We start from the raw sequence: 26742 nt of genomic DNA, 5'->3' as shown, positions 1-26742 counted from the left end.
CATGCTCACCCTTAACGACACGAAACCAGAGGAAGAGAATGTGTTTCAGTATTGTGAAATGCAAGAGAGAACTTATGAACCAAGGTCAATTCAACACAACGGACAGAGAATTGCAGCTGAGATGCAGAAGTTTCAGCTGGTGAAATAGCTGCTGCCTGACCCCCATTTGTGTCAGTCAAACCCAAGGGAAAAGCTCTTCTTTTTCCACAGCCACCACCCACGCTCTGAGAAATGTCTTCCTCCCCTCTGGAGAACTGAGCTGTGTTTCTGAAAGTGTTTTTCAGGCTCTCTCAGAGACATTCACCTGCTTCTTGGCTTTCATTGGGTCATAATCACATTTCTGCTTCCTCATTTCCTGCACAGATCCAGGATCACACAGCACCGTGAAACACACTGTTTATAATTTTGACTTTTTCTATCCAAGGACACCAAGTCCTTGTGCAGCTGGAGTGAAACACTGCACTATTCTACTTGCCAGCAAAGCCATGTGCATGTATTGTTTTATATATATATAGAGCAGCCACATCAACTGATGAAATAAATAGTGACTGCCATTTTGCTCTCCCACCTTCGACACAACGCTTTCACATATTTGGCATCCAAGAACTGTTGCTTTTTCCCAGCTGCTCACACCAATCCCAGTCGAGCTGGGAACTGTCAGCAGGATCTGGGAATCAGACAGTGAATCAGATGGCCTGAGAGCTTGCCCAGGATGGCCCAACTGGCCACCAAGACTAGCTCTGTAAAGGATTCTGTTTTCTGAGCTGAATCTGCACACATATGTCCAATTCTGGCCCATGGGAGTTGACACTGTTTGCCTAAACAGCAAAACAGCAGCCTCCAGGGCAACACGCATTATGAATTGCAATGATGATATGGCAGTGCCTTCTGCAAGCACCCTGCAGAAAGCAAACCAAGCCCCCTTCTTGGTCTGGTACTGTTCTGCTGCCTGTTGGCCACAGGTTTGATTGCTAAGTCACATCTAGAGATGGGCTCTCATAACTTCAAACACCATTTGATAGCAAGGAATGTCATTCCTTGAGTGTGACCTCAGCAATGCCATTTGGAAGGAAACTATTATTTGAACTGCCAGAGGTGCTATAGAAGCCCATGGGATAAAGCTAAACTGCAATATAAAGGACGGATTTATATAAAACATAAGGAGCAGGGCAGCAGCAGCCACCACACACTCAAATGATAAAATCAAGTTGTGAAGTAACAACACAGCCACCATTTTTGGCTTAGAGAAAACAGCTGTATTCCACGTGGTGCAAATTTGGACTAAAGAATCCCTATGCATGGTGAATATTTATGACTTCTCTTAATAAGATACAAAGCAGTGTTTTCAAAAGAGTCTCATTGTGGTTAGAAATACATTTTTCTTTAATATGGCTCCACAGTCACTATAAATTCCTGTCTGAAGTACAATTAATGCCTTCATAGAAGTGTTCTTTTTGACCAGGATGGGCTTATACAGCTAAAAGCACCTCCCTCATTCACACTCAATAATAACTACGATTGCCTCAATACAGCTGAGCTCAGGCACGAGCACTAAGCAAAAGGAAACAAAACCCTGAGGAGCTTCTCACTCGGGTAGGAAAGCATCCAATCTGCCCTTCCCTATTTTGTTCAGGTTAATGAGAAGTCTGTGTTAAGCACACGGGTTTGAGGAAGTTGGTTCACAACCACAGCAGCCAAACCCTGGCTGGGATTCCCACGCCATGCTCATGGTGCTGCAGGCACTGACATACAAAGCCTCAGCAGGGAGATTGCCCTTCTTAAAGGCAAGGACTGAGCATGGAGTGCAGTACTTATATTCAGCCTACTTTGCTCTTCAGGTTTTAGAAATGTAAGATACACAGCTGGAGGGAAATATAAAAAGACAGAAATATTCAAGAAAGCCAGACATCATTCTACCAAAACGCAAACGTGGTGCTCAGTGGATTGAATTCCTCTCATTTATTTAAGGTAAGAACTACATTTCAAGGAAAATGTGAGATACTCAGCCATTCTGAACATGAACACATCCTAAATATCACACAGTTTTCAAAGGAATTGAACAGAGGATCAGGAGCACAGGTCGGTAAGGTGCTTCCTTTGCCTCTACTTCTCCATTTCATGTTCACTATCCTTGGTACAAATAGCTCTTTTTCAAGAGCAAGTGTTACAATAAACCAACAGTTATTGAGACTCTCACAAAGCATTACAAATCACAGAAACACAGAATCCTTTGAGTAGGAGGGGACTCTTAAATGCCATCCAAGTCCCCTGCAACAAATAGAGACACCCACAGCTCCACCAGGTGCTCAGAGCCCCACCAGCCTGACCATGAGTGCCTGCAGGGATGGGACATCCAGCATCTCTCTGCACAACTTGTTCCAAATGCCACATCTCACAGCAGCACACCATCTCTCAGCTACCCCACAAGGACACAAAGCTGAGAAGGCTCTGCTGCAAGGAAAACATGTTGCCCAGCTTGCGGTGAAACAAATGCTGGCCTGCCGGCTCTTCTCTCTGGACAGTTGTCTAATGATTGCTTTTAGAATGCTTACGGCTGCTGTTAGTCAATAACCTGCAGATCCCATTACAGTCAACACCACAAAAATAGTCCTTAGAGTCTGCAGACCTGGCGCTCCTCCTAAGCACAAGCAATAAGTTATGCCACTCCTGAACACAGTAGCTCTGCTTAATCATTAACAAAATATAAACATCTGTATTATAGAGGCTAGGGGGTGTTTTTATTATTTTCTCTTCCAAAACACATCACCTCAGGGAGCAGACTGAACTACCAGACAGATACATCATGTTAGCGGTGTGCCGCCACATCCTTTTAATCAGAGCACCATCAATATTTTGTATTATATGAATAACTAATTAAGTTTCTCAACTTATTTCCACAGATGTCATTGCAAAAATCTATCTGAGGAATGTCATGTGCACTTGAGAGAAGGACAGGCATTGTAATTAAGTATTAAGCCATTTGACCACTATGAGTCTGCCATGAAGTGTGAAATGGCTATTTTTAAGATTTCTAAGACATTTTTAAGACCTCGCATTTATTAGCATCTATGTTCTACCCAAGGTTAGCAGCGTGCTGCACAGAGTTAAAAAAAGCAAAAACAGTTTACATTTTTGTTATTTAAATGGATGTCTGTGTTTATCCAGCTGTACACAGATTGCTAACACCAACTGGGCTTCTCTCAGGTCCCAGAGGACATCTGGCCTACACACCTTTGTAAGCAGCACTCAAACAGATGCTCTGATTACAGAACAAGTGATATTCTGCTGCTGAAATGGAACGACAATCACAGGTGTAACGCACCTTGGCAGGACACCGATCCTGTATAAACAAAAGATATTCAGCCCGAGATAACAAGCAGGAGTGATTATTAATATCTCCCAGAAAAAGATTTTGTTTGCATTAGGAACCACTTGCAGAATTAATGCAGAAAGCAAATAATGAGCCAGCCTGTACTGATGCATGCAGGAGCCAGGAGAAATTTCTCTGGTCTCAGACTAGAGAAAGGCAATGAGCACACATTTGCTATTTTACTGCTCAATGATATACATAAGGAGAAGAATCTTGTGCATTCTTCAGCCAAAAACGAGAGAGACTTTCACTGCTCTCTACCTCATACACTGTGCCATTTGGCAACAGTTTAGTTTAGAAGTCTGGCCCTTCCTGCCCTATTCTCACAATTCTGCTTTTACTGATAGGCCATGCTCCTGCTGCCACAGACCTACACTTACACACTGGTGCATCCAGAAAGAGCCCCACAGCAGACCACAGGCTGTTTAATCACAAATTCCAGTTACTGTTTTTGCCTGGTTTGAGCCTATCTTACTTTTTTACTCCAGCAATCAAAACACCTTCCTGCCAAACTCACCTTCCTGCCAAGATGGCCTTCACTGTTTATTAGCCCTCCTTGAAATGGATCTGCCTGTCAGTGGGCAGCTCCTGTTAGCAGCACAGTGTGCAGGGCCATGCCGTGATTTATACAGCTGGGAAAAGTCAGCAATGCTCTGTCAGTGCCTCTATCATTTGCCAGGTGTGTGCCTCCTGATTATCTGATCCATATCTAGGCATCACCTGCTAAAAATAGGGAAGGAAAGAAAGCTAGGAGCTAAATCCCCATCTTGTGCTGGGTGTGAAAAGGTGATAGCCATTAAGAGCAAGTATACTGTAGCAAAAAGAGGGAGCAGCAAGTCTCCTCTGCAACAGTTCTATTTTAACAGAAGGAAAACACCTGCAATCATCTGCCTCCTTAACCCCAAGGCTTCTATCGAATGCACTGTGTGAAGTGCTCAATATATCATCCATAAGAAGCCTTATGGAAAGACTCCCTTTGACCTAAGAGGACTGTGGTTTGTCTGCTCTAACAGGCGAATGGCCAGCAGCAAGAAGGCATGTCAACAGCACGAAAGGCCACAACAAAGCAGCTGCAAAATCAGCACAAGTTCTGCTCTGAGAAAGTCTCATTCAACATGAAGCGCTTGAGGAAACAATATTTGCCATGAGAAAACTGTCAGATCACGTGTGGAACCCTAGATTAGCACATCAGGAGTGATGAGGACTTCTGACTTTCAAAGAACCTCATAAGGGTCCACTTAAACTAGCTTGAAGTTTAGAAACTAGGAACCTCTTCTCTTGTTTCAATTGCACGCTCACAAGTAGACACTGGCTTGGTGGGGACAGTGCTAGAAACCCTGCCCTTGTAAATCACTATTACATTTTGTTACAAAACATGGAAAGTAAAGCCCATCTCAAGGCAAAAGCATGTTGTTTTTATGCTGGTAGGACTCTACCAAAATCATTAGGTTTGCACAAGGAGAACAGAGAACAGAACAGCTACTGTAATGCTATAACACGATGGAAAATACATCAATAATAGAAAAGAGGCACAACCCTAGACTACAGCAAATGAGAACAAGCCTAAGTGCCGCACCAAGAGGTGCAGAAATAAAGAAGGAAAAACTGCTTACCTTTGGAAAGCCTCAAATAAGCAGCGATCTCCAGCAAAATCCCTCTGCTTCCACTGCCAACCCCTAAGTGAGGTTTGGGAAGGGCTGGATCCTGGCTCCACCCCTTCCAATCACTCCGGAGCATTGCATGCACCTGTGTTCCCCTGGGCTGGCCCTGCCTTTCACCAGGTGCTCCATCACTGCTTCAGGCTGGGACTCAGCATTTCTGCTACAGCACCCTTATCAGCAAATCAATCTGAAAACAACACCAGTATTTACAAGGCTAAATTGACCTTTTCTCCCTTGCTGCCACCTCACAAGAATTCCCAGTGTTTGCTATAAGCTAAACTATATTTCAAGGTGACATGCTGCTCTTCACAAATGGCATCCATTTCCCACCAAACACTTCCTCTTTTATACAGCTGATTTTTTTGTGATTTTTGTTCCTTTGATCTTCATGAATGTAATGGCTTTTAGACAGAAACATTATTTGTGTTTGTTCTTATTGAAAATGTCTCTGCTGCTTTGTGAAGCACAGCTGAGAGAAACCTTAATTTGATAAGAATTATTATTTTACAAAAAGAGCACTGCTGCATTAGCTAAGCACTGTATTTAAATTGCTTTTTGGTACAATGGGTCTCACTTGGACTATTTGGATAGTTCAATACTGTACATGGTAAGGTAGAATTGCACTAATAAAATCAAACTGCAAGTGCATTTCATCTGTTATTTGGTACTTCCAGTGCTTCATAATTAACTCTGGTCAAAAATTACCCCTTTAAGCCCAAGAGATTAATTCTCCCTTAACTATATTTGTATATAACAGGAAAAACAAACATCCCTTGGTTTCCCAGCCTTGGATGAGTGGTTTATGGTGTTGTTTAACCTACAATAACTGTGGATGAATTCCAGGTCTGTGATTGCTGCTTGTAAAGTGAATTTCATGCTGATTTCTTTTTATTTAACTCCAGGAACATAAACACCCTAAACCAGGGTTTCAGCAATGCTCACAGTGCCTGGCCTAGCACAGTCTGGCTGTGAGGGAGATCCCCATGCTAGGTCTGAACAAGGCAGGTTGAGGAAGCACATTATTGGTGTCCCAACAACAAGGGTCCACCAAGCCCAGGGACAGGTGCTCATGTACAGCACCAGTTCAGCATACACCCTTCCTTCATGTAGTAGTTTATCATTCTTTTGATACTTTGTTTTAATATTGGACCACTCTTTAATTATGCTCCCACCTCCAATTATTTCCCTTCACCCCTACCCATCAGCTGGTCTAGCCCTCTCCTTGATGGATGTCTTGATGGCAGTGAAGGCACTGATCTTGTGATTGTCAGACAGTTACTCTCCTTAACATATACTGCCCTCTTGAAAGACAAATGAGGAAGCCTGGTGATTTCTGTCAGTGTCAAGGAGAGGTTCTCAAGACAGGCTCTTACTTGGGCTCTATTAAAACAATCCAGTGAGAAAAGAGCATCTTGAAGTCAACCTTTATATATAGGCAACCGCAAAGATAGCAACTTGCATTACAAAGACTTGATTATTACAAATATTTAATGTCCCAAACAAATCTCACAAGTCCTCTCTCTGAACTGTTTTGGGATGATGCTCAGCAGAAATTTTAAGCCGTCCAAGAGTTTGAAAATAATTCGAATTTTTTTTTTCTTTTCTTTTTACTGTTTTTGATTGGCTTAGAACCCAATTAGCAAAACATTTAGGAGTCTAAAATTACTTGCACAGAATCACGAAATTGTTTGAGTTTGAAGGGACTCTTAAAGGCCATCTGTTTGAACTCCCCTGCAATGAACAGGGACAACTACAGCCCCATCAGATGTTCAGAGCCCCTCCAGCCTGATCTTGAATGTCTCCAAAACAAAGCATTTATCACCTACCTGGGCAACCTGTCCCAGTTCTTCATCACCCTCATCATGAAAAAAACTTATTATAACCAATCTAAATTTCCCCTCTTTTAGCTTGAAACCATTTCCTCTTGCCCCATCAACCTGCTAAAGAATCTGTCCCTTTTCAACAAATAAAAACAGAAAAATGTTCACAAAAGTGTATTAAATCATTTTCCATATATTTCTACTCTTAGGTCACGACTAAAGAATACACTAGATCACAAAAAGAAAACATAAACCAGTAATAACAGCTACCTCTGCATTAAAGCTGGCAGTTATAAGCTCTGCCACTCCTACTACAACTGACATCGGGCTCTGTAGGATTCTTTTTTTGGGGACACGTGAGCCTTTCTATAGCACGGAGGTCGCTGAAAACCTCCTGAGAAGACTCAGCAGCGAAGTCCACACCTGGGTCAAAGAAATGCCAAACCAATTCTTGCAGCCTGACAACCATCTTATGAGTGTAGTGTGTAAGAAACATCTATGCACATATTGCCACTTCATTTTTCTCCATCTAAATCGCTGCAGACAGAAGTATTTTAAGAAAGGCACATACAAAAAAGGGCCACACAGAGCATGCTGGTGTGCCAGGAGGACAGAGACCTTGTCTGTCCCCAGGAAGGTGACCACCTTGTAGCGCAGCTGCTAATAAATGAATTAAACTATATGAACTGAAGGTCGTTCATCAGCTAAACGAGGACAGAAAGTCTATTGAGAATGTATGTGCCATCATCGCACAGAGTGTGTCAGTCTTTGTGGTGTCTGTGCATGACTGGAGGCCTATGGGATGGAGAAGAAAAAGAAGGGAAGAAGCAGAAATGACTGGCACAGTGGCATGCTGCCTGTGTTGAAGAGGAAATCAGTCTGTCTTTTAAATAGAGGAAGAAGGGAAAGGAGACATACAGATGGTATGGCTCCCAGTGGTGACAGGAGCAGTTGGTCTCCTCTCCTTCTGTTAGTGACAGTTGTTGTCACCTTATTTTGAAGTCTCCTAAAGAAGAGGTGGGAGTCACTAAGCTACTGAAAAGAGAAAATGGATGAAAAATGGATTGTGTAACTAATCTTAACCATTTGGTCTAAGAGCAGTGATTGAGGCTGGTGGCACTGGTGACAGCCCACAACAGCTGACTGTGCACCTCTCCCAGAAACTGCAGCCTAAGAAGGAAAGAAAGGTTTCCACTATTTCTTACAGAATAAAGGTCTTTTAGAGTCAAGCCAGCTACTGAGTACATGTTTATACCAGCTCTGGACCCACTGGCAGCCATCTCACTTGGGCCTGTTTTACTGCAGCATCTTTTAAACCAGGCTTAAGGACACCTTATGCAGAAACAACGCTATCAAAATAGGAAGGTACATAAGAATGTCCCCCAGAATAAAGTTCCTTTATCTATGAAATCTGTGCTGCACCCAATATGCACTATTTCACCTACGAATGCTCCAACAAGCTTCTGTATATGTAGAGAGAGAAGAAGAGCTCTTGATTTGGTGAGGAGTATAGGATTTACTCTCAGGAAACTTTACTTTCTCTGCACAGTGCTACTCACATCTCTTTTCCCTTCAGGGTGGCAGAAAAAAAAGCATTTATTTTTGCAAAGATAAAATTTTCAGAAGTGTATGAAATGCTTTAGGACCTTTCTGGCCCTTTTTCAAAATAAATCCTACTTTCTTTCAAGTATTTTCCCTTAAAAAGGAAAAAAAAGAAAACAACAATTTTTCCAAGGATTTTTTTTTTCAAACAGTCCTGGTTTCAAAGACAGCCAGTTACCCAGCAGCTCTTTACAAGAGCAAGTAAAATCACAAGAATTTAAAGCAGATCAAATATCAGCCCCTTGCATGGATACCACCATTAGTTTGTTTCAATTTCATTTAGCTTAATTCTCTTTGGAAAAGAAACACGCTCAATCAGATTAAAGCTGCTTTAACTCACATTTGCCCCCTTTAATGCAACACCTTACATTTCTTTGGATGGAAGTCCCCTCCCACATTTAGAAAAGTCTTAAGTAAGCAAAAACTTGGACCTAACTCACTACTGGTAACAGGATCTGATTGCAGGGTCTGCATTTCTGCAGGACAGACAATGCTGGAGAGTTTTCATTGTGCTGTTACACCCCATAACTCAGCACAGACGCCAGTACCTCCCTGTACACCCAGGAGAAAGATTTCTCTGTTTCTTTCCAAAGGCTGAGCCCACAATAAGCAGAGCATGTTACAGAGGAGAAATGGTGCTCTCATCACCCACAGTTGCCTTTAGCTCTGCCATATTTAGACATAAACATGGAAGATCCCTTCTTTTCCACGGCATCCCCTTGGTGATGCCATCCAAAGCAAAGCCCCAAGTTCCTGTGCAAAAGCAGAATTGATGCCCAGCAGTATGCGCAACTCCAGCAAGGTGCCACTGAGTTACCATTAAACCATATTCCAAAGTTTACCTTAGTTCCTTGAAGGGGTCTGCCCTGACATTGGGAGTTTCTATAGATTTAGGGAACACTGTGCCTTCTGCTCCTGAAATCACAAAACAAAACAGAAGACAAATTGTAAACATTATAAGCTGTTATCAGGGGAGTGATTGTTAAATCATACCTAGGTGCAATTTTAACCTGACCCCATTTCCCCATTGCCTGACCCCATTTCTCTCTCACACACTCCTTTTGTCCCCAGGAAAAGCTAAATCCTTATCACCTGAAATTAATTGTCTTGATTACAACTGGGATTTGCCTGTAAGCTGCACATTAGGCTGTAAAATGTGTGTCCTGAAATATGGGAAGTGTTTGCTGACCCAACCGATGCAGGGAGCTTGGAACAGATACCTCCTTAATAACCAGTGCAGCTACATCTCTCACTAATGAACCTGGCTGCAGGTCATGAAATTATTTCTTTTGCTGGGTTCTGAGAGACTCTCAAAGGAAAACCAAATTTTGGCTCAATCACTGCAGGCATCTCTTGGGTCAGGCTGTGCTGTTGCCATTTCTGCATCAGGTCCATGAATGAGCCATGCTGTGTCTCTTTAAAAAGACCTGCTTTCCAAACTTCAGTTCTAAGCCAAAAACAGCCCATAAAATAAGCCTTTCCACTGTCTAATTGTTCTAATTTAAAATGTGCATCTAATCAGCACTGTTCTCCCTTCTGCTTCCAGCCACTGAATGTTCTTATGTCAGTGCATGCCAACCAACAGGCCCTGCATGAACACAAATCTTCACCTTTCTCCTGTAGGTATTTAGAGATGATCTCCCAACCACCACAACTTCTTCAGTTCTCCAAAATGTTACAGCCTCCTACACTGCGATCACCAATCATTCATGTTTTCCAGATTTCTTACTGCCATTTTCTGAACCCATTCCCCTTCTAAAACATTTTGCTTGAGACCTCAGCACAGGACACAGCAGTCCCCAGGGGGTGTCACTAACGCTCCATGCTGCACTATGCCACTTACCGCTCTCACTGAAACATTCAGTGCTAACACATCTGTGAATGATATGGTCTTACCCATGGCAGTGAACAAGAAATTCATGTTCATGTTGTCTAAAGCTTAGCTGCCTACCCAGGGAACAAGTCTGACCTACATTCCTACATCTAGACCTACAGCCTTACATGCATTTGCACTGTGACCAACTCATCGTTCATTATCTGCGTTAGTCACTGCAATTTCAGTGTCTGCACGCAAACTGCACCAAGTGGCATTTTTAAATGTCCTTATTTTTTTTTCTTTGATAAAGCTTCTGATGCCAGTTACAGACCCTGATGGGATCGTTTAGATATGTTTGAGATTGTTTTTAATATATGCTATTAATATCGTTACCCATGAGCAGACTGGAAGATGATGCAAAATGTGAACACAGCACCTTTCTGTAGCTACTGTGATAAGGGAGAAACACTCACAGCTTCACTGTCTTTGCACTGAAAGAGACTAACGAAGCCACCCCAATGACTTAACAGAAAAAAAAAAAAAATGGAATGAAAGTAATCACTCGTAACATTTATAAAACAAAAAACAACTCCTTTTTAGCAAAACAAAGTAATCTCAAAGATGACAAAAGCAGTCTAAAGTCTGAAGCTTTATACTTGGGAATTGAAATTGATCCCATGGCACAGTACAGATATTTAGCTCTTAAGTTAACTATAAGCCTTCATCGTTACAAGTTGTCAGAAGCGGCTGCAGCTTGCCAACCATGAAGGTTATTATTATCTGATCTGTCCTCTCTCAACAGTTTCCAAACAATTTAAGACTCTGCTTATCCACAAAATTGCCTTGGTTATTAGCTTTCCAATGAAACTTATCAAAAGATGTAGCCTGCACATGTTGCATAATAAAATAATGATTTTTGAGGTGAGGAAGATGAGAAAGTGCTGCGGAAGAGGTGCGGAGAGATATTCTTGCATTGCTCAACAGGTAACTTTGTTTATGCCAGCAATTTTCATTCGTTTTTACACACCAAGTGTAAGATCTGCAAGTAACCAGAACACCTGCAGGATAAGGAGAACTGGCATACTTCTAATGACCTGGAATGTTCTGGTCTTTCATTGTTTCTTTAAACACAGTAAGCAACTCTGGAAGCAAAGCCAGTAGAAACTCCAACACAGTTATTTCAGGAAGACTGAAAATAAAGAAGCCTGCCCTTTGTTTTTTTTTCACCCATCCCCTGATTTTCCTTTCCCTTCACACAGTCCTTAAACCCTCTTCTTCTGTGTTCATCATTCCCAAATCTGTGGAAGAGTCCCCTATGCACTAGGAACAGAAACAAGACTTCCAAACCTTTCTGCTTCACTCCTTCGATACGAATTAGATGTGAATGCCACCGGCCTTGACAGCATCAATCCTTATTATTCCCTCTTAAACACAGGAGATCTCCCACAGGGCTGCCTGTCCCTGTCACCATGTAGGACAGCAGCCACGAGGGATGCTGATGAGCCAGGGCTGCACCATCCCTCCCTTGGCTCTGGCTGTCATCAGCTGAGGGTCTCTGAGGGCTGGCTGTCATCCAGCCACCAGAGAGACACCAGTAAGCATTTCTCACCTCTCTTTTTCAACCTCATCATGATTTTACCTGTTCCCAGTTCTCTACCAGGAGGCCCACAGTTGGACTAAATGCTCTGGAGAAGTCTGCTCTTTGTTTCACCTTGCTGCCTGATGATTTCATGGGAGGCTCATTCTGCCCTGGACTCTGAGAAATCGTAAATAACAAATGGATGAAGAATCCATTCTTTTCTATGCTACCTGTAATTTTCTATACTTGAAAATGTGCCCAATTCTACCACTTCTCTTTTTTCCATGGATAGGCTTGGTCTCTGCCTAGGGGATCACCAGCTCCCCCTGTGCCTCCATATGACAATAAACATTTGGAAAAATTCAACTATATTAGACATTTGTGCCAAAGTTTGGCCCTCAACCACTATAGAAGTCCCCAGCCAGGCAGTGACAGCATCAGTGTTGGACTGTGTTGAAAGTGAAATCTTTAGGCTGGAGGAAGTGACCTCATTTAAAATTTTCACTAAAGGCCTTGGCACAAAAAGAAGGAAAGTTTGAGGGAAATATGCTGTTGACACTGAATTAGGCTGTCCTGGCTCTGCAGAGGACTGGGCTGTCACGGAGAAAAGAATGAGTAGCCTTAGGGAGTAGAAGACGAGAGAGAGGGTGAAATATAAAAATAGGAATCTAAGGTCATGTGCTTAGAGAGAAATGAGGATTTCTGCTCCACGCTGGATGCTCCCTGAATGGGAACGTCCCATAAAGAGGCCATGGGCTACTCATGATTCATAGCAGTAGGAAAGGGCCAAATGAAAGGCAAGCATGACATTAAACTGAATGAGAAGAGGCAAGACTAACAGGAACATGGGAACGAGAAAAAAAACTGGCATTATTTTAAGAATAACCAGTGAATCCTTGAGTTGAATTTTATGTAGCCTCCAGCTCATCCTCACTTGAGGAGAGTGTGCAGAGAGAAAACACTGTCTGATTGCAGGAACTGAAAAAGCCTGCCCTACAAAAGAAGGCTAGAAAGACTAAGTCATTTAGTATAGCAGCACAACGGTGAAGGAAGGATAAGAGTGCTGTGTATAAACACATTAGGAGGATAAATAACACAAAGGAAAAAGAACTACTGGCTATAGGCCAAAGTTGGCATGAGAGCAAATAGCAGTAAACTGGTTCCACATACATTTAGGATGAAAAAAACAGGTTTTTTCTTTCTTTTTTTTTTTTTCTTCCTTTTAACAGCTTTTTACAGGAACAGCTTTTGTCTACAGTAGATGGGACTGACAACCCAACAGACTCGACAAACTCATGATTACAAGGTGTAGGATCTCAAAAGCAGGGAACAGGATTTGCACGACCAGAAGCTGTTTTACCATCATGCATTCCCACAGGCTTATTTTCATTAATATCTACCCAAGGAACGCTGGGTTTTGGCAAACAGTACTAATGCACAGCTCCAACAATGGAAGACTCAGCTGCTGCAGTCTCCCTTCTCAAGCAAAGATACTCTATCCGTCTTCCCCTTTTGCAAAACATAAAACAAATGTAAATTAAATTTACTATTGTGTAACACAGCTTCTGCTTCCTCAATTATCCTTTATTAAAACGTTTGCTATCCAACATGAAAAATACATAATATAAAATTTCCATTTCATTACCAAGTATTGAAAATTTTTTTTTTCCTTATGAGACTTGCTGCTGCTAAGGGCAGCTCACCTGCAAACAGCCAAAGACATTTAGAAGAAAACAATCATATAATCTGTATTTAAACATACTGTATCATACATCCCTAGGCAATAAACTGTTCCTTCTCACAGTATTATATCAGAGTGACTCCTATTAAAAGCCATACCTGCTTGATTCCCTCTTCTGACACTCTCTAATTTACCACCAATAAATGTTCATAAACAGTTTGACTGAAAAATCCATACAGCCATTTCAGCTTTATTTTAAGTTCCATTTAATGTCCCTCAAAAATGATTTCATCAATGTGTTTCCATTAGCTGGTTCTCTGCCCAATAACTTAATTCCACACAATCAGTCAGAAACTTACAAAGCATATGACAGCATCTACCTAAAATGTTCTGAATCACCATGAAGATTCACTCAGCAAATGCTTTCCCCCCCCCTCTGCCCTCGTATGTAAACAGAGTGAGAACAAAAACCAAGAACCTTAAGCAAGGAAACATTCAGCATTCAATCTCAGTGGACTTTATGCTTTTCTTTTTTTATTTCCTTCTTTCCTACTCTCTTTCTTTCATTCAATCCTGCTTCTTTTCCCATCCCCTTCCCCTTCCCCTTCCTCTTTCCTTTTTCCTTTCCCTTCCCTTTCTTTCCTTCCTTTCCTTCTTTTTTTTCCCCCCTCTTTTATAGCTGAAAACAAACATCACAGGAAAACAGGCCTGCCAAAATAAGACCCTGCAATATCTTTAGTACTTCAGGTATCTTAGAAGCCAACTGCCACATCCAGGGGACAAGTCTGGCTGTGGATTGGACCACTGCAAGTGAGCTGCTGGAGTTATAACCACCTTCTGGATCTCCCCTTGCCCCCCTCTCTCTTGATCTTTGTGCTTCTGGCAATCACCTTGCTCTATAATGTGAATCTAAAACACAGCATGAAATTTGGCTGGTTAAAAAATTAACCAAGTTTTAGATTGAAATAAAGCAGAAGCATTGTGTTCAGTATCTCCATCTTGGTCTGTTGAAGAGGGTCTTTGAAATGCTAGCTCTCTTCATCCCAATTTGGAATTGGCCAATCGATCTCATGAGCTTTGTGACAAAAGACTGGGAGATTACAAACACACCACCAAGGCGGAGGCTCTGGTGTGACCTCAGCAATGGCTGGATGCCAGTAACTCTGTAGGAGAGAGAGGAATTACAGAGGCCCCAAGGAAGATGCAAAATCTCAACCGGAACATGCAACTTTTAACCACTATCTGATCCAACAAGGCAAAAGAGGGAACCAACAGTTCAACTTTCCTAACAGCTTCTTGCTTTTCATGTGCCCTGCAAAAGCATCTGAGCTGCGTGACTCTGTCCTGGCACCATCCCTAGCACAAAGGCAAGGGCCCATCCTGCTCCCCTGAGACATAACCAGGCTCCAGCCCCTGTGATGAGATCCTGATCACACACTGCTCTCTCTACACAAAACTGTTGCTCTAGACATCCACTGCCATCAGCTGGAATAGGGAGAAGAGCTCAGACACAGCGCACAATAGGTATTTTTGGACTAGTGATTGATGCTCCTGCTGTCAAGGGTAGGTGGCAATCAGCTGAACAGCACTTGGGGGTGAACAGAACACAGAGGGAGAAAAATCAGGTTTCCACTCAGGTGGAAATGTATTTGGTTAGTTATTCCCTACATTCCTGTTTTTACTTTTTCTACACAACAGATTACTTTCCCAGTTTGTGCATTCTTTAAACAATAATGCCCACATTCACAGTACATTTTTAGAGGTTGATAGCACTGCTTTATAATGAAACTGGGACCTCAGAGCCATGTGCCAGATTTGTTGATTAGGTTGACTTAACTTTATCTTCACTTTAGAACACTGCCTTAACATAGCACTGTGCAAACGAGGGGAGAAGGAAAAGGATTTGCAGCGATTCTTTTCTTCTAGCTAAGGTCAGTAGAGAATGTACAGGGTGCTGATGATCTCCAGAAACTACTTCTGTTTCCACAGTTATTGATCAGGGCACATTCAGCAATTTGTACATGAAAATACCCATCTGATAAGGTTCTGTTTTCTGCAGATCTCATTGGGGTAATATGTGACAGTCTCAGAAAGGTGTCTGGGCAAACAGGTATTCAGGAAGTAAATCCAATACAATACAGACAGAAATGATTTGCGCCCACTTCTTTTAATTCCTTGCTTTAAAAGCCTTATTCATCCCTAATTTACGTTCTTAAATGGATGAACATAGTAATTGCTGTTGCTCCCCTTGAATCCCATCAAATCTGAAATCAATGAGGTCTATTTCAGGGCCCAACAATAATAGCACGGCTAGGTTAACCCACTGTGCTGAACAAAAGCCATAAAGCTTTGTTCATATTTCTTTCTACTATTGGATAAAAGTGGTTCCTTGCAGTGGTCTGTCTGCATACCTATGTGCCAAAGCGTTGAGGAGTTGTTCAAGGACAATCTGTGTAAGGAATTGCATACACTACCAACAGAGGTGTTTTTAATAGAGATGCAACATAAATTATCTAGAATCTGACACCAAATATATTTTCTCTCTTTCATTATCTGTATCCAAGGATATCCTAGGACTTAGGGATTTGGACTTGGCACTAGATATGCACATGGGGAATGAGTCAGCCCTTAAGCATTGGGCTATGGTTGAGTCAGGCCAGAAGGTCCTTGTGCCTCCAACACTAACAGCTTCACGGGATGGAGGAGAAGCAGTTCTCTGACTCATAGTGCAGAGAAATAGATGAATCCCACTTTTAAGCTAGGACACGTGCAGACAAAAGGATGAGATACAAGATCTCAAACGAGCACACGGGTGATGTGTGTGATGTGTGTGACTATAGACACGCGTTGAACTTGCAGCCTAGCTTCAGTGGTTGAGTCCCTGACAAACATAAAGGGAATAACTGAAAAGAACAGGAGGGCTTGTATCCAAACTGAGAAAAGACATGAAGAAAGCTTGCTACAACCTATGCCGACCTCTGGATATTTCTGTCTCATCTAGTTTTGGGGTCCTTCAATACTTTTTCCTGCAGGTCAACAACAGCAAAGTCATCACTGAGCTCCTCTGAAGCAGTTCTCGGCATTCTTGTGTAAATTTGCAAAGAAACCCAGGAGAGCACCTGAAGTGAGAATACCCAGTGGAAATTTATCAAGGAGAATGTTCTTTTGGCTTCAGACAGATCAGGTTGTGAAGGCTAGAGGAGGCACTCAGGAAATAAAACATAAATCTGCCACACTTTTAAATTTGATTTTGGTGTTTGGTGAGTGTACAGTATGTTTCTTTCATAATCCTTGTGACATTTAATCAATATTAATCTGATGGCGGATGATTCTTCTTGTTCCTTAAACAGGATTAAGGTAACGCAATCTGAACACACGTTTCAGCCTGGACTGGAAGCCTATACACTTTACATAAATGCTATCCTTTTTGCCTGGAATGTACTTTGAAGCAAAAGCAAACAGAAAAAAAAACAGGTATTTGTATTTCTTCCTCCTGACACACATTGTTCTGCCCAACAAAAGACAAGTTTACAAACTGGATAAGTGGGTTTTGAAAAAGAAGGGCGATGTTATTTGAATTCCCTGTTAAAAGGAACAGACAACAGTGCTTAAATAGACCTACTGCCCCAAAGGCAGCACAGTGATCAGAACCGTTCATTCAAGGCCAGCATGCTTGTTCAAGCTGGGGTCATTCTAATTTCTTGCCTAATATAATGGGAGACTTTTTTTCCTCCCCAGACTATAGGAGAAAAGCAAATCCAGTTCAAGCACATCCACTTTTGTTATTTTTAAAAATAGATATGGTTTCTGAATTGTTATTCTATTACTGCTGATTGCAGATTAAATCGGTTTTTCATGCCTGTTAGTGTGATACAGCATAATTCCTAACTGAGAGCAAGAAAGAATTTTCTTGTGGCTTTAATCGCTGACCGGAAACATTTCCCCCCCCCTCCCCACCACTCTAACTTTTGCTAAACATGATTTTTTCCAGCACTACAGCTATGCGATGAGAACAAAGAGATGGGATGAGACTCCACTGCCATGAATGAAGGCTGCAGACAGTGGAGGCTGCTCCCAGCCACGGCAGAGCCAGCGCTCACATCTTTTATCTGCATTTGTCAGCACCTTTCCCCAGCTTTCTCATCCTATTCTCCGTTCCTTTTCTGCAGGACCAGTGACTACATGACAGCTTGGCAATTGCTCCGGGACTGTATTAGTACTACTGCTTAATTACCTAGAGAGTGAACAGTGAATGTTCATAACTGCTTCCTGAAAAAGTTCATACATCTTCAGCAAAAGGTCAAATGCCTGTCCAAGCCTCGTGAGCAGCACAGCTAACGCGGTCATGGCACACTCGTTTCTCTTGCCAGGAGCACAGAAGGGAGCTCGGAGCAACTGCTGCGTCCAGGTGTCTCTGAAGCAGCCCAAGTACGCAAGAGCTCATTTGCAACTGGAGGAACTGGGAAAGGCATCTGACACAGTGCTGATGGTCCAATGTTTGCTTCCAGAAGCACAGCATGGAGCCACAGCCATGCTTTGGCTGCACCAAGCCCTCATGGAGTAGGCTGCAAAATGCAACTTTTCAGCTGCTTTTGCACAGGAAAAAGATGGAGGTCAAAAAACGTTTCAATCTGCTAGAAATGAGTACTGCAGCAACATTTCTCCCTTGAAGAAACTACCTACAGACCTATAGAAAGGATAGGTTTTTTCAGGAGAATGTACAAAATCCAGACACAAAGACTGAAGCTTGCCATCTATCCCCAGGCACAGAGTTGCAGCAGACACTCTGTTAAGGCCAGAAAGCTCCGTTTCCTCTTTGGCTCTGCTCTGATTTCAACACTTGGCTACAACAGTTACTCAGTCTGCCATAAACAAATCAGCAAAATACCATTTTGAAATCATAATGGCTGCTGTAAAGGGCAACTGTGCATGTTCTGACCCATAAATAATCACTTTGGAAGAAGGGTGCAGGCAGCAAAAATGGGTGGTAATTCCTGGAAGTTATTGTATTTCTAGCTTACACCACACTCTAAAATGACTAGAAACAGTCAAATGGCTTTGCAGATTATTTTCATGAAATACAACGAACCCTGAACTCATTAAAGTTACTCTGCTGTAAATACTGCAGCAAACATAAGCTAGAAAGAATATGCCACAAAGCTACAAAAATTGTAACATTAAGGAAATGTGAACAGAGTTCTTTAACCAGGCTGGAATTGCAACAGCAGTTCTGCAGGATTTCTCTTTTCTTCCCTTCAAACTCATTCAAGGCTTCCTACAGATGTTTGTGTATGCGAAGCTTTTGAGACAGCTAGGCAAGTCTGCACAGACAAATTAGTTCACCACACTCATATTAAGTGCTGGTTTTTTCCCATTTAAATCAAAAGTGCTGCAAATTGTTTTTAAAATAATCCTTCCTTGAGCACTAAAACTCAGCACTTGTGAATAAAAGGTGCAGCTACTGGTTGGTTACTTGAAGGGAGCGCATGAAAAGCGTTGGCGAGGCTGAATACTGGGAACAATTTATTCTAAGAGAGAATGGTGACAGGTTGGCACAGGTTGCACAAGGAGGTGGTGGGGTCACCATTGGGGTGTTAAAGAACTACAGAGATCTTGCTCTTGGGCAGTGAGCATGGTGGGATGGGCTGACACTTGGACTAAATGACCTTAGTGTTCTTTTCCAATGTTAATGATTCTATGGTTCCAAGATCAAAGGCATCTTGCAGTCAGCCATGGTACTGGAGAAGGCTGCAGCGTGTGGGGTGAGTGGGTTGCGTATCTGTGGAGGAGCTCCTGCAGTCCTTACAACACTGGGGGACAAAAGTCAACCTACTCTAGGTAGGGCTTTCCTCATAACCTCAGTTCCTCATATTATTGCATGATTCTACAAGAAAAATACAGTGAGAATCACATTTACCAAACAACTAGTGTGGGAACTGTTTGGGAAGCAATCCTTGCCTTCACCTGTTGGAGGTAGGGGATCTTATGGTTTTGAGATTGCCATACCTTTACCATAAGGAAGAAAGATAATCTTAAGAATGGTTAAAAACCGTGGCTGATGTGTAACAAGGCAGCCTGCAGAAAGGCATCTTTGCTGTTTTTAGCTCAGCTCATTGCAATGCATGTGGATTCCCTACAAAGCTTAGCCAAAACAGGAAAAAAAAAAAAAAAAAAAAGGTTTATAAATCCATCATAAATATTAAAATCCAGAGGATACTGGCAAGTTTCCCTGAAAACAAACTTCAAGAAATAATCTCAAAAAAGATGTCATGGCCCCTGGGAGAAGCGATGCTGGCGTGTCATCAGATGCTGTCTCATAAGGCTAAATTAAGCATCTGACCAGATTTTAATTTCTGTAAAAACTCGTGCTAATTTAAATTGCTTTAGATTTAATTAAAAATGCTTTTGTACAGAGATAATAATGTAACCCTGTTAATTAGTATCAAGTGGCATCTAGAGGGCATATTTAAAAACTAATCTGGAGAATAAATAGAGCTAATTAACAGTCAGAATAATGCTTTATGATTGTCCTTTGTTTATAAATGCAGTAATATTCAAGATGCTTATTAAATGAAATTAGTAATTAATAAATATTAATTTTAATGCTCTTTAGTTAAAAGAGTATTTCTTCTGAAGTATTTTTCAATCCATTTGAACATGTTTCAAGTCTTATGGGGGAGTAGGCAGGAAAGGGAACCGCTGTCTGACGAACCACATGGAAATTCAATTAGAAGCAGCTCATTCATCTCCCATAATGCAGACTGTATGGGTTTGCAAGCCCGCAGGGGATACTGAGTAAGGCATGAATTTGTGTCTACTTGTTCCTTGCCAAAGCAGGCACCACCCGGGCTGTCCCAGGGGAAGAGTGGCAGCAGAATCTGCCTTCAAGATCTTAACACTTCGAGAGCAAACAAAGAGTTGTGGTTCAGAGGGATGAAGACTGCTCTGAGTTCTATTGTAGTATTGTTTAAACGTGATTACGTGCTCAATTACTGCAGAATGGAGGACTGTGTAAGAAAGCAGTGCTAGAAGTGATGATGTGTTGCCATCCTCTCCTTGGAAAAGAGTGGAGGTGACGGCTGGGCAATTGCATGCACCCATAGACGAGCTGAGGAGGAAAAGGGCAGTCCAGATTTGGCAGAAGACTCAGTTTCCACACAACTTTTTGCAGGCAAACATCAGCTCCTTCTGAGTCAGCTGCTGGGCTTTGAGCAGGGCAATGGGAACATGCACTGGTTCTGGAAGAGCTCATGTAGATGTCATCAGAGCTCACCATGGCTGAAAGGCTGAGAGATGGCTCTGTCCTCAAACAGAAGTTCCCATTATCCTCCAAGCTCACCCATGACAGCAAACTTGAAGGGATCTGCTAAACCAAATACCATCACTGAAGTAGTGCCCACCTGCACTGTGCATGCAAAGAGAATCAGCTCTCACTTTCTGTATTGTTTAGTGGTTAAAAAATCAGAAATATCCACCCCTCCCCCCCAAAAAGAACCACAGCCACTCAAACCAAAACAACAACAACGAAAAAAACCCAACCATGAAATAAAAGGAACTTTCATTTGGTAATTTGCATCCACATAGTGCAATTTTTGAAGCCTCATCAAATGCAACATATGTCCTACTTTTATCTGCTTGTTATCCATAATGCTGTATATTCCCCCCCTTTTTGATGCCTTGCTCATGATGAAAAACCCTTTAGCTCCTCAATGCTGTGTCCATTTCAAAAAAAACAAAGCTCCTCTTTTGTCATGTCAAGGCTTCAACATTACTTTGTAGAACAAACTTTCAGAATCTACTTTGAAGAGCACACAAAGAAAAAGTAATTATTGTTAACAAGATTAAAAGCTAGCCACAGGTCCAATAACTGATGCTCTAACCTCTGCAAGATGACTTTCATGCCAGATTGCAGACACACGCTTCCCTCTCTAACAAGTACGTGTTCAGCCATAACAAGAACAAGTTGAGATTATTTACATAGCGTAGATAGATGTCAGCAGACACGTACCGGCGGCACCTGAGATCCCAAACACCAGAGAAATGATCAAAAGAATCTGTCTGTGTACTACAAGTTGGACTAGCCTCAAGTGCAGACAAAATCACTGGAAGAAATATGAACATATGGTATAACACTTCCCAGCATGGCAAACAGCCATGGCAACCACTTTTGGAGATATAATTAGATTGGGGAAGCAAAGCTGGAGAAAAACAAAGCCAAGCATGAACTCTGAAAGCATTTCAGCTCAAGGTCGTTGAAATATTCGCCATGTAACATCATCTGTGATAGCATTCTACCTTTTCTTTTCTGATTGCTCTTCAATGCCAAATAAACCCTGAGAAACACAGTTGAAAATAATAAAAATGAAAGTGCACTACGGCGGTTAGTAATACTTCTGAAGCTGTTTATTCTGGAGACTAAAACAAGGCAGGAACTCAAAATAACTATCAAAAATAATTGCTCGTTTCTCCAGAGCAGAAAGCAAATAAAAGCAATGCTTTTGCAAGTATGTAATCTGGAAAGGAGCACTTGTGACTTGTAAACAAAAGTTTCTGTATTTTTTCAAAGAATCAATGACATAAATCTATCTCACTTTAAAGCTTCCAAATAAACAGTTAAGATCATTGCTCTTTGAATTCGTCTGCCCTGTGCAAAGACTGCATGATTTGGGAGTTCAGAAGGGCGCCGTGTGAAGGGGATTGGTGGTACACATGGATGGTGACAAATGCTCCCCAGCTCTGAAACACTGCATGAATCTGGAATGGTCCTCTGCAAAGTTTTCTACTGAAAAAGATGCTGCAGAATTTTCCAGCCTTTATCCCATGAAGCTCAGCTAACTTGGCTATACCTGATGACTACACCAGCCTACTGCGTACCAACAGTGACTTGCAATTTGAAAGAGCTACAGCTACCCTTTCTAGATACAGGAAACCATCTGGAACAGCAGAACACCAAACAGCGAAAAAATAAGGGTTGGATATGAAATCTCATTCATGATGCACAGACTCTTCAGCCCTCAATTTTAAGCTCCTTTATATATACATAGGGTTCAGTGCAGGGGAACTGGACTAGGTGATCTTCAAAGGGCCCTCCCAACTCAAATGATTCTCTGATTCTCAACTAACAATACACTAACACACTAATTAAAAATACAACATACCACCCTAAGCTCCTTCACTGATCCCTCTGTTTTCAGGAACTTACTAGAGAAGTAAGGAGGCCATGGCACTGATAACATTGAGTTTCTCCTCCCATACAGGGGACATTTAAGCATATCCCTGAGCATAGCTGGAGATGGCTCAGAGATGAACAACGTGGTTTTATGTCTGGGTAAGGAAAGCTTAAGCAATATAAAGGCCAGCAAAGTATTCAGAGAATGCGTACAGGATTTTAATTTATACTGACTTTTTTGCTGCAGGCCTCCTCTGCAGTGTTTGCTTTAGGATGGAGGAGAAGCTGCTGATGAGTGGAAAGATTGAAAATACTAAACATTCCCTCTTCACAGAGACACTGGTTGCAGCCATGGAAGCAATGGTACAGTGAACCCATACTGTTCCAGACCCAAGAGAAAGTCATTTACTTTCCAAAGCTGGTCTTAAGGTTGTTTTTCTGGTCCAGATAAAACACTTTCAGGGATTTTTTTTTTTTCCAGAAGGGGAAATAACATGTTGTGTAAGTTAAGAAACTCCTCAGATAGAAACTCCTGGCCATTATGTGTCTGGAGAAGATTCAAAGCAATAAAGACAGTGAACAGCCTGCATCCAATAGAAGCTTTCCACAAGTGTGAAGGAAAGTCAGGCAAAACTCTTTCAAAATTTGAAGAGGTGTATATTAAAAAGTGACTTAGTGAGTAATCTCTTACCTAAAACTCTCAATCTCTCTGCTCCGACTACCACTTCGTTGTCATCTGCAGAAAACAGCAATTTTCCAGAGAGGGTTTTCACCTCGAATTTTTGGCTGTGTGCTTCCACTGCTTGGGGACCTAGAGAGAAGAGATTTAGTACAAGCTTTGAGGCAAAGAGGAGGAAAACCACGTAACAGACTCCATACATTTAATAACCCCATTTGCTGAGATGACTCTAATAGCTCTGCAGACACAACCTGCATCCAATACAACAAGCAGTGATGCCTGTGCTTTACAGAGGGAGACCACACCATAGGGAAGGACACCCAAATAACCCTCAACTATTTCTACTTATGATGTTTTTTAAAGCTTAAATGTCATTAAATTGCCATTAAATATGGCATAACTGGGAAATTTCTAACAGAAGACTGAACCACAAATAATAGTGATTGCACCCAGCTACACTTTGAGAGCAGTGGTTCACCTTGCTTGGGCTTGTGCTGCACTGTAATAGATTCCTGCTTTCATGCCTGCTAAATATGATACTGCTGTCATGCACAGTCCAATGAAAAAAAACAAGCACTACACTAAACACAAAGAAACAACAGCCAGAAGCAGCACTACAAAAGTGCTTTGCTTTAAAGCTGCAGTTTAAGTTTGGTCCCACCTCCTCAGGATGGTCAACCCTGGGACCACTGCCCTCCTGGCACCGCAGAAGGATGAGCCACGAAGGGAATGGAGCTGAGCCATGTGTAGGCTGAAATGAACAGCATGCTCTTCCACATCTCAGAAAGTTTTTAGACAAGTAAAACTTTCCCTCTGAGCGCTTATTTTAATTTCACTGCTTCTCCCGCAGGCTGCTGCGCAGCGCAGAGCTGAGACCCTCTAGGCAAAGTATGCTGTTGTGGAGGCTGATAAACATCAGCTGCCCAAATGCAATTCTGTGCAGGACTCAAACACTACAAAGAGCAGACCTTCTGTTATCCGACCTCAGCTAAGCTTTGCACAAACTGTCATCTTACAGCCTCACACAGCCCAGAACAAACCACAGCCTCCCTGTAATGTGCTGCTATGCAGGAAAGTGACCAGGCTTTGCTTTACTTCTGCCACCTGCCTGATGAGTCTCATTTCTCCAAAGTATTTTCTTATAGGCAGTTTCTATCTAACCCCATTTGTACTCAGTGTTTGCCTGTATTAGCATCAGAGCACACGGACTCACGTGTGCAATCTGGACTACAGAAAAGTGAGACCCCTGTATATCTAATTCTGCAGAAACACTTAAAGAACCTGCAGCCACCCTGAGAAAGTTAAATACTTTCTGAGTTTTAAATTTGATTTATATCTTGTTAATTAACTGCCTCCATATTCATCATTGCAGCACATGCTATGTGGGACCATGCTTTCCCCCCACTTTTGAATCAAAGCTGTTCCAAACACAGAAATGCCCTCAGTGACCAGGATATCACCACAGGGACATCACAAGCTGACTGTGTCCTCCCGAGCAATCCTGAAAAGGAGGCGCTTAGGGGAACCAAATAGCCTCCTGTAAGTATATGCAGAACCAACAGACTAAACAAGTTATGAACATGAGAATCTGAGAGTTTGGGGTTGAATTTATTCCCTTCCTCCAGGCAGTTTTCATGCATGCCACTTAAACCACTGCTTTCTGAAGCTGCATATTTAATTATTTAATACTGTGACTAGAGGCCAAACTGTTATTTAAGCAAACCAAACAACTCAGCCTCATGCAGAAACAGCATGTTTATGGATTACTGGCTCTGCTATGCAGCAATACTTCTCCCAGTCCCCAGATGAATCTTAGTAAATAAATATCTATCCTATATCATATATACATATTAGTATTTAAAGCTCTTTCAACCTAAATAACACATGCATCCACTCAAAGGCTGCTGTGCACTGGGGACTTAAGAAACACTCATTTATCCATCAAACATTCTAATGCATCAGTGTTCTTCATCTGAAGGAGGGCATAAAAAGCAATAAATTGCTCAGGGTCCAAACCCAGCCACAGTCAATCAGCAGAGTTCCCAAGATCTTAGGTAAGCTAAAAGAGTCTCAGGAAAATCCTATTCCTGCTAGGACAGAGATGTCAGCCTGCATGTTCTTCTTGACCCTGCAGTTGTACAGCTAACCTTTCTGTCTCTGGATTGGCTTTCAAATGAAAACGATGGTCTGCTTCGTTATCAGACAGCACCAGCCAGCTGCCTCTCCAGCACTGCTTTCATGTCTCTACCTTTGTTTCTACAAAGCAGAGCAAAGTTTCCATTTGTTCTTCACAAAGACACCTGGTCTCCCCTACGGCAAACTGTGTGAAGCCAGCGCAGCATCCCACAACACACCTGCTTTCATCTCTCTGTAACAACTCCATGCAGCCTTTCCTCCTCCTTACCTGTTACAAGGCGAGTAAGGACTTTTGTCTTCTCATTGAGGATGTTCACTGTAACGTTTCTGGCAGACTGGAAGTATAGTGGGTTGCCCTGGAATGAGACCACAAGAGCAAGCATGTGAGATGAGGACAGCAGCATGGCTAGGGATGGGGTGAGGTGCAGGTTCAGCTGCTTGTGCCCTTGTGTTGATCTGTGTCGGTCTCATCATTGCACGGTAAGGACATAACCCGGAATACAAATGAGCTTATCGAAAAGGAGCAGCCAAAGGTGCCCAGAGACAGGCAAATTTCCTTTCCCACTGCTTTCCACACTGCACACAAGTATACTGGTGTGAGGGGAGTTCTCTGAGACTCCTTATATTTGTGTCAGTTCCTGATCATGGAATCATTAAGGTTGTAAGAGACTGCCAAGACCATTTAGTCCAACAGCCCCTACCAATATTGCTCACTAATCCATGTGCCTACGCACCACATCTCCATGTTCCTTGAACATGTTTATTGTCCAAGATAAAGTCATAGTCACGCCTCCGTTTGGCTCAGAAAACATCCCAAAGACTACCCTTGTTTTAGGGAATGTCAGCTTTATTGGCATTATGTGCCACCCAGCTTTCTATTTTAAGATGTGCAGGTGATGATGGACCTGACCTGAAGTTTGTGGTATTTTAGGAGGCTGATTAGAGCAAAGCATTTCAGAGTCAAATTTGCAATATTGCACATAGCCTCAAATGACTCCAACCCTATGTACATGCACTGACACGTATTGTCATGCCCAGGAAGCTGTGAATGAGAAAACCTTGCTTATACACACAAAGTGCCTTTGGTCCCAGAGCAGTTATGAGCCACCCAGCACTTAGAACCATCACCATGCAGACTGGGATGCTTCAGACCAAACCCATCCCATCAGGTCTGGAGACAGAATCACAGCATCATCAAGGCTGGAAAAGATCACTAAGATCATCTAATC

General features: G+C 42.2%; 1 protein-coding gene across 5 annotated transcripts in view; it reads right to left on the bottom strand.

Annotated features, from left to right (window-relative positions):
- Positions 1-26742, bottom strand: part of SGCD (sarcoglycan delta) — a 302620-nt gene that overhangs the window by 28619 nt on the left and 247259 nt on the right. For all 5 annotated transcript variants that reach the window (XM_072348262.1, XM_072348266.1, XM_072348264.1 and 2 more), the window contains 3 exons: positions 25782-25869; positions 23390-23509; positions 9296-9368 (listed from right to left, as the gene is read on the bottom strand). In XM_072348262.1, the coding sequence (XP_072204363.1) occupies positions 9296-9368; positions 23390-23509; positions 25782-25869 (281 nt within the window). The remainder of the gene's footprint in view (positions 1-9295; positions 9369-23389; positions 23510-25781; positions 25870-26742) is intronic.

This window comes from Excalfactoria chinensis, chromosome 13, assembly GCF_039878825.1.
Source record: "Excalfactoria chinensis isolate bCotChi1 chromosome 13, bCotChi1.hap2, whole genome shotgun sequence".
In the NCBI taxonomy this organism is placed as follows: domain Eukaryota; kingdom Metazoa; phylum Chordata; class Aves; order Galliformes; family Phasianidae; genus Excalfactoria; species Excalfactoria chinensis.
Note: the sequence above shows the minus strand (reverse complement) of the source record. Positions and strands in the feature narration are given on the sequence as shown.